The sequence below is a fragment of the Aquarana catesbeiana genome, linkage group LG02 (assembly GCF_042186555.1).
Source record: "Aquarana catesbeiana isolate 2022-GZ linkage group LG02, ASM4218655v1, whole genome shotgun sequence".
NCBI classification, from domain to species: domain Eukaryota; kingdom Metazoa; phylum Chordata; class Amphibia; order Anura; family Ranidae; genus Aquarana; species Aquarana catesbeiana.
In genome coordinates this window covers 40,473,132-40,489,649 of record NC_133325.1, presented here as the reverse complement: position 1 = coordinate 40,489,649, position 16,518 = coordinate 40,473,132, and the positions used below count along the sequence as shown (strand labels likewise).

At 45.3% G+C, this 16,518-nt stretch overlaps 1 protein-coding gene across 1 annotated transcript in view; it reads right to left on the bottom strand.

The window, feature by feature from the left end:
* Positions 1 to 8,222, bottom strand: part of USP35 (ubiquitin specific peptidase 35) — a 42,801-nt gene extending 34,579 nt beyond the window's left edge. The window contains exons 1-3 of the mRNA XM_073612817.1: positions 7,535 to 8,222; positions 6,767 to 6,902; positions 568 to 697 (exon numbers count right to left, since the gene is read on the bottom strand). Coding sequence (XP_073468918.1) covers positions 568 to 697; positions 6,767 to 6,902; positions 7,535 to 8,216 — 948 coding nt within the window. The 5' untranslated portion in view covers positions 8,217 to 8,222. The remainder of the gene's footprint in view (positions 1 to 567; positions 698 to 6,766; positions 6,903 to 7,534) is intronic.
* Between the last annotated feature and the right edge of the window lie 8,296 nt (positions 8,223 to 16,518).

The following is a 16,518-nucleotide window of genomic DNA, read 5'->3' as shown; positions in this document are numbered from 1 at the left end:
TGAAACTTGGTTTTATTTATGAAGATGTTATATATATCGCAGCGGCTAAATCTGCGTCTGTAGTTCATGTTCAAACCTTCATACCACAAATAATAACATTATTGGATTTTTACTCCCAGGAGTATATAATGAGTTTGGCAATTCTAGAGAAATGCTTAAATAATGGATTCAAATGTAACTAAACCCATTCGATTTTAGACGGCTAAAATGTAACTGGAGCTTTTAGTCGACTAAAATTTGACTAAAACAATTCAGATGACTATAATAGGACTAAAACTAAAATGGCATTTAGGTCAAAAGACTATAACTAAAACTAAATTGAAATTTGATGTCAAAATTAACACTGCCCCTAACCTTTAGCCCCTTAACCCTTTGCAAAAAAAAAGTAAAGAAATTAATAAATAATAAGATCCAGAGGGTCTCTGCTTTCACAAAATGTATTATGTTGAAGAATGTTTTTAGGTAAAAAAAAAAAAAAATGTATTTTAGTTTTGTTTTCGTATTTGTGGGCAACATGAAAGAACATGGCTCTGACAGAGAACAAAGTGTGACTACTACTAAACTGACCTTTTGAATTTTAGCAAGAGAGACTTCATTAAGAATACTAAACTTCTTCACGGCCGCCAGTCCCTTTAAAAGAGCGATGATCCACTTGTCAATGTTCTTTCCTAAAGGCCAGGACACCCAGTCAATCATCCTGTAAACAGAGGATCATGTATATTAGAGGTCAACTACAGATGAATTTTGATTGGCTTATATAGCTCTAGGCATTGTGGAACAATTAATTCTCAAGGTTCAAGTCAAGAAACTTATTTCCAAAGCAGCTCAGCTCCCCTCCCCCAGCTGAGACTCAGCAGCTCAGTGTCTCTTGCTCATCTTCATATCAGTAACTCAGCAGCTCATCTCTCCCTGCTCCCCCTCCCAGCAGTGACTTTGTAACTCAGCTTTCCTGGCTCTCCTTATCAGATAGACTCATCAACTCAGCTCCTCCCCCCAGCAGTGACTCAACAGGTCAGCTCTCCCTGCTCCCCCCTCCTCTTGCTCCCCCCCCCCAGCAATGACTCAACAGCTTAGCTCTCAGTGCCCCCAGGAGTGACTCAATAGCTCAGCTCCCCCCCCCCCCCAACAACCAACAATGACCAAAGAACACAGCTCCCCCCCCCCCAACAACCAACAATGACCAAAGAACACAACTCCCCCCCCCCAGCAGTGACTCAAACACAGCTCCCCCCAACAATGACCAAACAACACAGCTCCCCCCCCCCCAGAAGTGACTCAACAGCTCGGCTCCCCCCCCCCCCCCAACAATGATCAAACAACACAGCTCCCCCCCAACAATGACCAAACACAGCTCCCCAACAATGACCAAACGACACAGCCCCCCCCAGGAGTGACTCAATAGCTCAGCTTTTTCTGCTTCCCCTGCTAGCATTGACTCTGCAGCTCTTCTCTCCCTGCTTACCTCCTCCAGCTGAGACTCAGCAGCTCAACATCTCCTATTCATCTTCATATCAGTAACTCAGCAGCTCATCTCTCCCTGCTCCCCCTCCCAGCAGTGACTTTGTACCTCAGCTTCCCCTGCTTCCCCCACCAGTAGGGACTGTTTAGCTCAGCTCCCCCTTAAGCAGTGACTCAACAGCTCAGCTCTTTCTCCTCCCCTGGCAGCAGTGACTCAGCAGCTCTGCTCTCCCTGCTTACCCTCCCAGGCGGTGACTCAACAGCTTAGCAACCCCTGTTCTGTCACTCAGCAGTGACTCAGCAACTCAGCTCTTCCTACTCCCCTCCCCCCCTCCTCCCAGCAGCAGCTCAGCTCCTTCTGCTCCCACCTCTCAGCAGCAACTCAGCAGCTTAGATCATCCTGCTCCCCCTCCCAGCAGTAAATCAGAAGCTCAGTTCTCTGTGACCCCCCCTACCAGTAGCGACTCAGAAATGTATCCCCCCCCCCCCCCCCACCCAATAGTGATAAAGCAGCTTTTCAGCCCTCTGATCTCAGATCAGGGTCTCTGAGAAGGGAAACTAAACTGCCAAATCATTTCTGGGGGGGGGGGGGGGGGGGGGGAGTGAGCAGAGCTGATGAGTCACTGCTGGGGGTGGGGGCATATATATATAGATATATATCTCTCTCTCTCTATATATATATATATAGATCTATATATATATATATATACATATATATAAAAACGTATTCTTTATTATTGTGAGCACTAAAAAAAATGATATTAAGAAAATATGCAACTTTTCACATTAATATTTTGGATTGCAGAAAGGGGCTTCAGTTATAATTAGATTTCTATTTTTAGACAGTCCATGCTGGGGGGGGGGGGGGCAGGAAGAAAAAGCATGGCTGTGGTTTGCAGGCGACAGAAAAGGTATTTAAATTAAAAACTGTTGTTTAACCGCTTAAGGACCGCCCCATGTACATATACTGCGGCAGGGCAGCCCTTAAACGTGAAATCACGTACCTGTACATGATTCCTCTGCTCGTCTCAGGGGCGTGCACGCGCGATACGCCGGCGCCCCGCTCCCGCTCTGATTGGACATAGCGGGAGCCAATCAGCGTGTCTGGCAGCCGCAATGCCCACCGGGACCCGCCGATCATTCACAGGAGAGGCAGAGCGGTGTTTTTTCTATGTAATCAAGGCAGACCACCGTTCTGTGAGGGAGGAAAATGGAGATCTTTTGTTTCCGCTAAGCAGAAACACGGATCTCTGTTTTCCTCCAGTCACAGCATCCCCCCCCCCCCCCCACACACACACACAGTAAAGCCTCGTACACACGGTACGATTGTTGGCCAACCGAACGTCTGATTTTTGTCTTAAGGGCGTGTGCCTGGATCTTGTCTTGCATGCTAACGGTACACAATTGTCGTGCAACAAACACGAACGTAGTGACGTACTATGAGGAATTTCAGCTCTTCAGCGCCACCCTTTGGGCCCCTTCTGCTAATGTCGTGTTTGGTGAGCATTGATTCCAAGCATGCGTGTTTGTACTTTTGACTTTTGTGTGACGGACTTGTGTACTGACCATCTGAAAATCTGACGTCAAACCGCTGTCCTCCGAAAATTTACTAGACTGTCATCCAACATTTGTTGACCCGAAAGTTGGACAACAATTGTCAAAAAGGAGCGTACTAACGGTAAGATTTTAGGCCAACAGTCTGTCAATAGACAATCCCCTGCCAACAATCGTACCGTGTATACGGGGCTTTAGAAAGCACCCCCTAGGAGCACACTTACATAGCTCCCAACTGTCCCTAATTTCGAGGGACTGTCCCTGATTTGGAGCAATGTCCCTCTGTCCCTCTTTCCTCCTCATTTGTCCCTCATTTTGGTCTGATCTATATAGTTGTATATAAAATGCACTTTTTATCTATCAAAAAGTGTTTTTCAGCGCTAAACCTTTCACCTGATTTCTAAATTGCTGCATTTGTAAATTCCAAAAGCCAATATAAAGGAATAGTAGTGGTAAAAAAAAAACACTTGTGTGTTTAACCAATCTTGTTTTTTGTACAATCCTCCTTTAAGGGGGCGTGGCAAGGGGTGTGTCCTATGCCTGCATACTTTTGCTGATAGGTGTCCCTCATTCCCATCTCAAAAAGTTGGGAGGTATGCACTTAACCCTTTGATCGCTCCTGATGTTACCCCCTTCTCTGCCAGTGTCATTTATAGAGTGACAGTCAGGGGCGGACTGACCATTCGGGCACTCGGGCACTGCCCGAGGACCCCATGCCACTAAGGGGCCCCATCAGGGTTGCCAGCCTCAATAAATCCAGGGACAGTATGTAAAAGTCTGTGTTTTTTTAAACTCCCAAGATTATAGCTGCCCCGCCTCTCCAGTACCTTTCAGTGTGTTTATGTGTATACTGTGTGTGTATATTGTGTGTCTGTGTTTGTATACTGTATGTGTGTGTGTGTGTATACTGTGTGGCCCCATAATCTATTGCCTGGGGGTCCCATAATCTCCTATTGCCCGGGGGCCCCATAATCTTCTCCTACTGCCCAGGGGCCCCATAATCTCTTATTGCCCGGGGGCCCCATGAGTTGTCAGTCCGCCCCTGGTGACAGTGCATTTTATTTAGCACTGATCACTGTATTGGTGTCACTGGTCCCCAAAAAGTGTCACTTAGGGTCAGATTTGTCCGCCGCAATGTCGCAGTCCAGCTAAAAATCGCTGCTCGCCTCCATTAGTACCTGTAGTAAAAAAAACAATAAAAAGATAAAAAATAAAAACCCACAGAGGTGATCAAATACCACCAAAAGAAAGCTCTATTTGTGGGGAAAAAAAGGACAATTTTGTTTGAGTACAGCGTTGCACGACCGCGCAATTGTCAGTTAAAGTAACGCAGTGCCGTATCGCAAAAAACTGGCCTGGTCAGGAAGGGGGGTAAAACCTTTCCGGAGCTGAAGTGGTTAAGAAAGAATTCAGACTTCAATAAACTTACAGGAAAAAGATCAAATCAGAAAAAAAAAACAACACAAAAATTCTACTACTAATAAAAGTGTATAACGAACATCAACAGCCTGGTTGCTAAATCCCATGTAAGAACTTCCATTTACTGTTCAGTACTCCCCACCGCATCACCCACACAGGAAAGGCGCCTTCAAGGTCAGTAATAATATGTCTCCAGAGGCTCCTCCCCCGACAATCAATATCTTAGGAGAATTGTGCAGCCCAAATCTCACACACAATGAAAGTTTATTATCTTTTCTCACCTGGCATAAAAGGACAATTTTGCTTTTTCTTAAAGAGATTCCACCCAAAATGTATATTTTAAGTGTCAGTAAATCCATCTTTTTGTCTCGTTATTAGCTGCAACAATACTTCCCCTTGCTAAGCTTGCTTTAGGTTCCTCTCTAAAAATGTATCATTAGATGGTAAATACCTGGTGCCCCCCCACCAGTTCCCAGCTTTTCTGTATGCAGAGTGGCAACGCTGTGCTAGCCAATTCTGAGTCTTAAGTGTCGCCACTCATTCTGCACATTAGTGTTGCCAACCCCCCCCCCTCCAAAGTGAAATTTACTGGGTGGGGGGGGGGGGGGTGGCAGCCCCCTTCCCAGCACAAATTCTCTCTTTTCCCCTATCCTGGCACAAATCCCCTCCCCCCAATTTCCCCTTCTAGCACAAATCCCCCCAATCATCCCTGCTAGCCCAAATCCCCCCCCCACAAAAAAAAATTCCCCTAGCACAACCTACCATATTCCCTTTTCTAGCACACCCCCCCCCCTAAAATTCCACCTCCTAGCACAAATCTTTTTTCCCCCTCCCAACACAAATCACCTCAAATCACCACTCCTAGCTGCCTCCCTAAATTTCCCCTCCTAGAACAATTCTTATCCCCTGCCGCGCCCCAGATTCCCCCTCCCAACACAAATGCCCTGCCCCTACCATCCTTGTGGTGTTCCCCCCACCTCACATGATACCAAAGTGCCCAGGGCAGCCACCCCTCCTGGCCACCCCTTGCCCCCCCCTTTTGAATGACTTGCAGGGCGGTTCCAACATACTGATTTTACTATAGCCATAGTTGAGTATGAGAATGCTAGTGGTTCCTACCAGATCATCCTAGGTGACCTAGGCTGGAGCCTATGGCCCAGTGATTGTTCAGGGGGCCCAAATAAATCCTTCCTGCAGTAAACCAAGGGAGACCATGATTGGCCAAAGCTGCACACCTGTAAAAAAATACACAGGGGTCACAAAAATGTGTAGTGCATTACCACCACCAAATTGTATTCAATATAGTAGCCAAAAAGCATACTCACAAACATGGGAAGGTGCAAGTGTAACAATAAATCTCTCCAGCTTGGGGCAATACCAACATGGCAAGCTGCCGTGTTTCGGGGGACAATCCCTCTTCCTCAGAGCTGCCCCAACTTGATCCAGTTCCACAATTTATATCTGCACATATTCCAAAGAACCTCCCCTTCAGTGGCTGAGCCCCACCTTAGCATGTCACTAAACGGGAGGTTCTTTGGAATGTGTGAAGATATAAATTGTGGCACTGCATCTGGTTGGGTCAGCTCTGAGGAAGAGGGATTGTCCCCCGAAACACGGCAGCTTTCCAACCGCAGCCACGTTGGTACCGCCCCAAGCTGGAGAGGTGTATTGTTACACTTGTACCCTCTCATCTTTGTGAGTATGTTTTTTGGCTTCTGTATTGAATAAAATTTGGTGGTGGTAATGCACTAGGTGGCGTTTGCACCCCCCTTGTGTCTTTCTACAGTTATTTCTGGAGTTTCCCTGCTTGAGGAGGGCAGCATTGTTTGGAGCACCACATGTACCCCATTGGATGTTGGACTGAGTGAGCGCTGAAGTGACTTTTGAACACAAAGCTTTACACCTACTGGACATTTTACAAGGAGAATAGAGTCATTGACCGTTGGTGTCTGATGGAGCCATGCACATACAGTACAGACAAAGCAAATGGGGCAGTTTCTTTGTACCTATTGCAATCCTTATCAATGTTGATGGAAGAAATGGGGGGGGGGGGGGGGAACACAGTTGCCACCTTCCCCAGGGCCCCATTCTACCTTAATCTGTCTATGCCCTTAATGGTTTTGCAATGGGGCCTCATCACACATAGCTAGGCCCCTGGTGGTAACAGCAGTCCGATCTACGGGTTTCCAACTTTACCTTTGGCTGGTGGTAAAATGGTATTATTTAAAGGTCAAGAGAAACCTAATGATGGTAGCTGGAAAACCTTGTTACATCCTGATTTTTTTTTTTTACCATGGCATGTAGCAATGCATGTAGGTGTTCCAGATACACTTACCTGTTGATGGCAGTCATCATCTGTGCATCTGTGATGCTGTCAGCATTGGCCAGATTTCGGACAACACCTTCCATGAGCTCCAGTGGAATGTACTGGACCACACTCGCCAAGGAATTCGAGGGAGTCTCCAACTCATCTGTGAAGCACATCAATAGATCCTTAAATTGCACACCTCCTATTATTATCTTTGCAGCTCAGAGTCTGAACACCAAGCCACGATGCTCATTGCAGGGTTTGGAACAAATCAGAGCCCAATGAGCCAAGAGAGCTAAAAAATAAATCTGGTGCCTAACATTTTTAGCTTAGGTTATGTTGCTAGTGGAATGGCAAGGTTACCTGAATTTGCACTAGGTTTGACAGTCTGACTACTAAATGATAATGTCAGACACAGGAGAACAGGCATTGCTATCCTTATGCCCTGATGAAGTCATAAACGGCACCATCTGACATTCTACAACAATTACTGCCTAAAGTGAATAATTCCTAAAAGAAATATGGAGGCTACCATTGCTGAGCTCCTTGTGAACATGTTATGACCTTCTAGCTTCAATACCCTTTAGGTCACATATATGGAACAGAGAGAACATTAAAGATCAGGAAAGTAAGAGTAAAGGCTGAAGTACTTATCTTCATACTAGTTCTGGGTTATGGACCCAAGGTTTCAAAGCCAGAGGTTCAGCAATAATCTGTCCCTGTCTCTTTGAAAGCTTTGCTGACCATAGCCATGGCTATATGTACAGTATTTATGGCTTATATGGTACTTCATACCTGTTGATGAGATGACAGCAAATAATTCTTTTAAGGATGGCAGGATCAAAGATGTCTCTAGCCTCCAGATGTTCTGCAGTAGCCCACTAACTCTGTTAACCTGGTCCAGGAACTGTATCACTCCCTCCTCGTCTTCGGAATGGCAATGAAACTGACCCAAGCATCGGATTAGCTGTTGGCAGAACAAGACCTGATGATGTCCCATTGGGATGCACTGTGAGTAGGAAGTTAGGAGTTTGCTGATCCTCACACAAATTTTAAGGTTTGGTCTTTCGCAGACAATACGGAGAACTTCAACCCTCAGCAGTCTGAAAATATCCTCTGTGGAGGGTTTGTCTAAAACAAACTGAAGCCCAAGATGGATGTAGTCCAATATGAAGGCATGCCTCTTTCCAAGAGATCCATATCCTTCTTGCAGGAGGTTCAAGATGAACCTGACATTGAAAAATTCTTCAAATTCCTCTGGATGGTACCTTCCATAGACCTCCAGAACCTCTCTGGCAGTTTCCCTTGCAAAACGTGACTCACCCAAAAAGAAAAGCTTGGTGGAAAGTTCTAGCATTGACCAGCACTGCTCACTGTCAATGGGCTGCTTGGAGGCCTCAATCACCCTTCGAGCCAAGCTTTGCTTGACATACATGGGGTAAGTAGACTGCATGACGGCTTCCAAAATCTTGTCCATGGTTTCTTGTCCAGGCGCAACAATCTATCCTTGTTTGTAAATTACCAACAGGGAAGCTGTAAGACAATTTGAGAAATTTAAATTTACCGAGAACATAAATGGTTGCAAGGAACATACAGTATTTGACTGCACAGGGCATATGTCATGGTTATGCAGTAATCTTTCTCTGTCTGCTTACCTCTCCTCATGTGTTCAGACTAAGAGGCCAGCCACCTTACCTGAATGTTTTTATAACCTCTCCTCTAAGCATGGCTCCACCTGAAGCCCTATCAGGGAACCCTATATTAACCTGTGCACTGCAAGCCAGCGGTGCTGATCAACCATTGTATATTTGGCTTCCTGTTTGCCGTGTGCTTTTCGTTTGGCTCTGTTATCAACCTTGGCATGTTCTTGACTATTCCTGTCTGCTCGTGACCCTGACCCTTTGGCGTGTCCCAGACTATCCCTGTTTGCCTGAGACCCTGAACCTTTGGCGTGTACTCTGTTGTTCCTGTCTGCTAGTCACCCTGACCTCTGCCCTATCCCTTTACTATCCTTGTTGTTCCACCCTTCTGCTTCCTTCTCCTGTAGTCTACCGTGAGTGTGAGCTGTGAGACCCTAGGGGCCGCGACCTGGAGTAGGGTTGCCCCCTGTCCAGGATTTACCTGCACAGTTCGGGTTTTGAATCATGTGTCCGGGTTTCAGTCCACCTGAAACCCGGACACATTATTCAGACCAGGCTGTGGGTCCCCAAGTAACCGAGATAGTCATACACAAATCTGTTGCCGCTGCTGGCAGCTGTTTAGGAGCAGGTTTGGCATCACTGAACGGTGGGGTAATGATGTCAGCAAGAGCAATTTGGACACACCCACTGGCACGCTCTGTGCGCTACATTACTGCTCTCCTTGGGGCACCCAAATGTGTGCCAGGTCTTTTATAATCCTATAGCGTTTACAGCAAAAAAAATTTTAAAAATTGCCCTGTGCCGCAAAAGTGTTTGGGTTTGGCTTGAAGAAAAGGTGTGTAGTGCTGGTAGATTTTTAATCTACTGCTGATAGGTAAATTTAGTGGGTTATCTGTTCATACATAGTCAGATTTGCCTTTGTTCCAGCTCGGCTGAGTTGCATGTAATTTCACACTGTGCCTGTGGGCAGGGGCGGACTGACAACTCATGGGGCCCCCAGGCAATAGGAGATTATGGGGCCCCCGGGCAATAGGAGAAGATTTTGAGGCCCCCGGGCAATAGGAGAAGATTATGTGGCCCCCGGCAATAGAAGATTATGGGGCCCCCCAGGCAATAGGAGATTATGGGGCCCCCCAGGCAATAGGAGATTATGGGGCCCCCAGGCAATAGGAGATTATGGGGCCCCCAGGCAATAGGTGATTATGGAGCCCCCCAGGCAATAGGAGATTATGGGGCCACATAGTATACACACACAGACCCACAATATACACACACGATACACACACAGAATACACATACACACACACTGAAAAGGTACTGGAGAGGCGGGGCAGCTATAATCTTGGGATTTAAAAAAACACAGATTTTTACATACTGTCCCTGGTTTTATTGAGGCTGGCAACCCTGATGGGGCCCCTTAGTGGCATGGGGCCCTCTGGCAGTGCCCGAGTGCACGAATGGTCAGTCCGCCCCTGGCCTACAGTCAGTTTTTCTACACAGTCTTAGAACAAGCCAGGCTTTTTCTGGCACTTTTTGCTTACAAGTTGAAATCTGTATTTTTTGCTAGAAAATTACTTATAACCCCCAAACATTATAGATTTTTTTTTTAGCAGAGACCCTAGAGAATAAAATGGCAATAGCTGCAATCTTTTTATGTCACACGGTATTTGCGCAGAGGTTTTTTTTAAACACCATTTTGGGGAAAAAATACACTTTAATGAATTAAAAAAAACAAAGCACAATATTGGATATAGTAAGACACTGGCACCTTGGTGTGTGTGTGTGGCAATAATATGGGGCTGCTGCTGTCCAGTATTGCCCCCACTGTGGGGCAAGGTGATATTGAAATAGGGTGTGGACAGCACCTGCTCCTCCTAAATGCTGATATTTTCTATGGCGATACTCGTATAGAAATCCTGTTAATATCCATAACCTTGGATGATTGATGTGACATGTGACTGTATAACAATATCAATAGTACATTACATGCATTGAACCCAATACAAATGTAAATTAAATTATTGATACATCAATATAATAAAGTGACAACAGTTTAACCTCTTGCTTACTGGGCACTTAAACCCCCTTCCTGCCCAGACCAATTTTTAGCTTTCAGGGCTGTCACAATTTGAATGACAATTGCGCGGTCATCCAACACTGTACTCAAATAAAATTGTTATCATTTTTTTCACACAAATGGAGCTTTCTTTTGGTGGTATTTAATCACCTCTGGGGTTTTTATTTTTTTACTAAACAAACAAAAAAAGACAGAAATTAAAAAAAACAAAAAACAAAAAAACGTTTCATAGTTTTTTATAAAATTTTGCAAACGGGTAATTTTTCTCCTTCATTGATATTCGCTGATGAGGTTTCACTGATGGGCACTGATGGGCTGCACTGATAGGCACAGATAAGGCGACACTGATAGGCACTGATAAGATGGCACTCATAAGACGACACTGATGGGTGGCACTGGATGTCACTGATGGGCACTAATAGGTGGCACTGATGGGCACTGGTAGGTGGTATTGATAGGCAGCATCAGTGATGAGGCACTGATTGGTGACATTTTATAGGTGGCACTGTGGGCACTGATAGGTGACACTGTGGGCACTGATGGGTGGTACTGTGGACACTGGTAGGTGGCATTGATGGGCACTGGTAGGTGGTATTGATAGGCAGAACTGGTGATGAGGCACTGGATTGGTGACATTTTATAGGTGGCACTGTTGGCACTGATAGGTGACACTGTGGGCACTGATAGGTGGTACTATGGGCACTGGTAGGTGGCGCTGGTGGGCACTGGTAGGTGGCACAGAAGCTTCTGCAGAGGCTCTCCACGATCGGGACTGATGTCCCTCTCACAGCTGCTGATCGGCTTTTTTTTTTTTTCTCCTCACGCTACCAGCCAATTACCGGCTCTGTTTACATCACATGATCAGCTGTCATTGGCTGACAGCTGATCACATGGTAAGGGGTGGGGATCGACCCCTTACTCCGATCTGTGATTAGCCGAGTCTCATAGACTCGCTGATCACAGAGCGCGCCCTGTAGGGGGCGTGCAGGCCACTCAAGCACAGGAGGATGTCTATGGACGCCCTCCCAGCAAATTAGGTCCACGCTGCAGCTGTCTTTCGGCTATAGCGTGGACGGGAAGTGGTTAAAGTGCATATAGTTATAATTTGTGCAAAAAGTGCTGTAGTGCTCTGTGTCCCCTCAGTGTCAATGCATCCACCTCCTGGGGGTAGTGTAAAGATCCACACTCACCAAATTTGCAGTTGGACTCCTCTGCCTTATAGCAAAAAGAGTCTACCGTGCCTGTAGGTCATTTAATGGGGACCAATCCCAATGTAATATCCTCTGGTATCTACTTTATAGTGGAGATGTCCTCCAATGCTGGCTCCAGGGGTTCCAGGGATAACCAGTGTACTGCGGGCAGTGTATGGAAAGAGAAAACTCCTCATAGAATAATATCCTCAGGTTTATTTAAAAACAGCTTACAAACAAATTAAAAACTGTCAGTATGACAGAACTGGCGTCACTTTAAGACCATCGGCCCACCTTGTGTGGAGATGTGGTTACTGTTCAGCACATAGCGTGCGTTCCGCTTTCCTGTTTGGAAGTGACGTTCGAGAGAGTCAACTTGACGCGTTTCATCATAGAGATGCAACGTTATCAAAAGCAGTCCTGAGACATCCACTATAGAGGAGACACCAGAGGATATTACATTGGGATTGGTCCCCATTAAATTACCTACAGGCAATGATGTGAAAAGGGGGTAAAGAGGACTCTGATGTGAAAGGGGAGACTAAGGTGTAAGTAGGGCTTCATGGTTGGCTGGTTTTGGTACCAAAGCACAAGTTTCTACCCCTGTTTCAGCTCTGTTAGAATGCTGTCCCTCCTGCTGGGGCCAAGCCCTCCGCCATCTTGTGCCCTGCTCCTTGCCATAGGCCTCCACACATTTCCGGCTATAGACCTTTGTGTCTCCAAGAAAAGGAATGCCCACAAAAGAAGTAGTTTTGCTGCACTTTACTGGTGGTATTCAGGAAATGATATTGCAGTCACATCACAAGGACATACATTCCGGAGTTACTTGACATTACACAGTCAATCACATTTAGTGGACGGTCCGCAGTAGTCACAAGTGAAAGCATATGCAGAACCTCAGCAACCATCTCTCTTACAGTCTCTCCTCTGACCTGGGTCATCAGTACTCACAGGACTGTGCTCTCTGTAGTCATCTCCTTGCTAGTTACATCTCTCTCGGGGACCCTCTGGGAAAGCAACCTCACCCAGGAGTCCGGCCTGGTCTAAAAGGCCTTTTGCATTCCACCATAGCCCCCACCTCCATAAGGGACAGAAAGACTACAGCCTGGTCCTCTTATGTACAGGTCCACTTCACCTGGCCTCCTGCCCTGTCCAGGGCCTCAGTGTGCTGGCTACATCCTCATAGATGTGGGGTGTTTAGCTCCCATGCCCCGAATGTGTGTTTGTGTGCTCCTCCTATATGTGGGTGCTGACTTACCCCTGACATCACTGTGAGAGGGCTCTACCCAAAAGGGACCTAAAACCTGGTGGTATTACCTGCTGTACCAGACACTAGTCTGGTACAGAGCCACCTAGTGGCCAGATAACTATACCTTCCTTTTTTAACCATTACAAGACCTCAATACATATACAGTATCTCCCAAAAGTGAGTACACTCCTCACATTTTTGTAAATATTTTATTATATCTTTTCATGTGACAACACTTTGCTACAATGTAAAGTAGTGAGTGTACAGCTTGTATAACATGAGTACACCTCTAAGTGAAAATGTCCAAATTGGGCCCAATTATCAATTTTCACTCCCCGGTGTCATGTGACTCATTAGTGTTACAAGGTCTCAGGTGTGAATGGGGATCAGGTGTGTTAAATTTGGTGTTATCTCTCTCACTCTCTCGTCACTGGAAGTTCAACATGGCACCTCATGGCAAAGAACTCTCTGAGGATCTGAAAAAAGAATTGTTGCTCTACATAAAGATGGCCTAGGCTATAAGAAGATTGCCAAGACCCTGAAACTGAGCCGCGGCACGGTGGCCAAGACCATAAAGCGGTTTACCAGGTTCCACTCAGAACAGGCCTCGCCATGGTCAACCAAAGAAGTTGAGTGCATGTGTTCAGTGTCATATCCAGAGGTTGTCTTTGGGAAATAAACGTATGAGGGCCGCCAGCATTTCTGCAGAGGTTGAAGGGGTGGGGGGACCATACGCCACACACTGCATCAAATTGGTCTGCATGGCTGTCGTCCCAGGAGGAGGCCTCTTCTAAAGATGATGCATAAGAAAGCCCGCAAACCGTTTGCTGAAGACAAGCAGACTAAGGTCATGGATTACTGGAACCATGTCCTGTGGTCTGATGAGACCAAAAGTTGGTTCAGATGGTGTCAAGCGTGTGTGGCGGCAACCAGGTGAGGAGTACAAAGACAAGTGTGTCTTGCCTACAGTCAAGCATGGTGGTGGGAGTGTCATGGTCTGGGGCTGCATGAGTGCTGCCAGCACTGGGGAGCTACAGTTCATTGAGGGAACCATGAATGCCAATATGTACTGTGACATACTGAAGCAGAGCATGATCCCCTCCCTTCAGAGACTGGGCCACAGGGCAGTATTCCAACATGATAATGACCCCAAACTCACCTCCAAGACGACCACTGCCTTGCTAAAGAAGCTGGGGGTAAAAGTGATGGACTGGCCAAGCATGTCTCCAGACCTAAACCCTATTGAGTATCTGTGGGACATCCTCAAATGGAAGGTGGAGGAGCGCAAGGTCTCTAACATCCACCAGCTCTGTGATGTCATCATGGAGGAGTGGAAGAGGACTCCAGTGGCAACCTGTGAAGCTCTGGTGAACTCCACGAGGGTTAAGGCAGTGCTGGAAAATAATGGTGGCCACACAAAATATCCACACTTTGGGCCCAATTTGGACATTTTCACTTAGGGGTGTACTGACTTTTGTTGCCAGCAGTTTAGACATTAATGGCTGTGTGTTGAGTTATTTTGAGGGGACAGCAAATTTACACTGTTATACAAGCTGTACACTCACTACTTTACATTGTAGCAAAGTGTCATTTCTTCAGTGTTGTCACATGAAAAGATAGAATAAAATATTTACAAAAATGTGAGGGGTGTACTCACTTTTGTGAGATACTGTATATACCTTACGTCTTTAAAGTGGTTTACCAGGATTATGCCTGAAGATATCAGCCACAACCCTGGTATTGTTTTTTTAATTCTTATGAAAGCATTCTGAGTGGCTGATGAGCTGCTGGAATGCTTTCAGAAGCCTCTCCATAAAGAGGACCTGTCATCCTTATTTCTGTTACATGGGATGTTTACATTCCTTGTAATAGGTATAAAAGTGATACAAAAAAATTAAAGGGACAGTGTAACTATAAAAAATAAAAAGTAAAATAAATAAGAAAAAAAAAAAATTAAAAGCACCCCCATCCCTAGAAGTGAACCCATACGTAAGTCGAACATGTATATGTAAGCGGTATTCACACCACACATGTGAGGCATTGCCATCAACGTTAGAGCAAGAGCAATATTTCTAGCACTAGACCTCCTCTGTGACTCTAAACAGGTAACTTGTAAAGGCGTTTAAAGTAGTTGGTCGCTATTCCACGAGCGTGCATAATTTTAAAGCGTGACATGTTAGGTGCCTATTTACTCGGTGTGACATTATCTTTCACATTGTACAAAAAAAATGATCATATATATTGTGTTTTGTTTTTTTTTTAAATTCATGAAAGTGTATTTTTTCAAATAAAATTGCGTTTGCAAAACTGCTGCGTAAATACAGTGTGACATAAAAAATTGCAATGATCCCTTTTATTACCTAGGGTCTACACTAAAAAAATGAATAATGTTTGGGGGTTCTGAGTAATTTTCTAGCAAAAAAATACTGATTTAAACTTGTAAACAAAAAGTGCAAGAAAAATGTATTTTTGTGTACATACTGAGACTTGAGTATACTGTCATACAGAAGACCGGAGTTGTGCTTTAACTTCTGCTACCTCTTTCCTCCAGCTGGCAATAATCTTCCTAGCTAGCACATCTTCATACGTCCATAGATCAGGTTTTAAATAGAATCTTGCTATCTCACCCTATATCCCTGATCCTCTTTTGCTGAGATCATGCTTTGCTGTGCCAATAAATTCTTGCAAGATAATTCTTATGAATAATAAACAAGACATAGAATTTGGATTGGCCCTTGCCATCATTTAAAGGGGACGTGTTCAGGGCTAAAAAAACAGAATGCAATGCTGAATGTGAATATCCCATATTTACTACGTGCAGCCAGTAGGTGTCATGCAAAAGGCATGCTGCTGCTGGGTTTCTCATGAATTTATTGCTATGCTGTGAATAGCCTGAATACTTTGACATCCTGCCTTTTTTTCATAATATGCACACACATCTGAATAAGTTAGAAAAGGGGACGTGGGATGCCTTGATGTCTGTTTTTTATGCATCGATGGGCATTGTAGGCAGTATTGATGGCGATGGCAGTGCATGAATATGTGTGTAACTTGCAGCACATGGTAGCCAACTCCTCCCATAGCAAGCTCAGCTTTACTCATCATTTCATTGGCTATTAGAACTCAACTAACCAGTGCAGAACGCATAAAAAAAAAAAAGTGTGCAAACCTGCAAGAAAATGCGCACCAATGCACGGTTAATATGTGCGAAATGATGCATAACAACAAAGTAAATGTTGACTTTGAAAACAGAATGTTTATCTAGTTTAGTGATCATTCTGAACATACATGCCAACCGTCCTGGACTTGTTGGGACAGTCCCGCATCTTGGCCTTCGGTCCCACCTATGATCTGTCCCAGGCCATGTCCCGGGATCGCAGCATCAGCCTTATTTGCACATGCCCAGTAACTCAAAATTGCATAAACTGTGGGATAATTTAGCAGTTCCCACATATTTAGAGGTGTGGCCTTGGTGGAACCAGCCAGTAAAGTGGTCATGATTGGGAAATTGTTGCATATTTAGAGGCGTGGTCTTTGCGAAACCAGCCAGTAAAGTAGTCATGGTGGGAGATCGTTGCATATTTAGAGGTGTGGTCTTGGCTTTACCAGCCAATAAAGTGGTC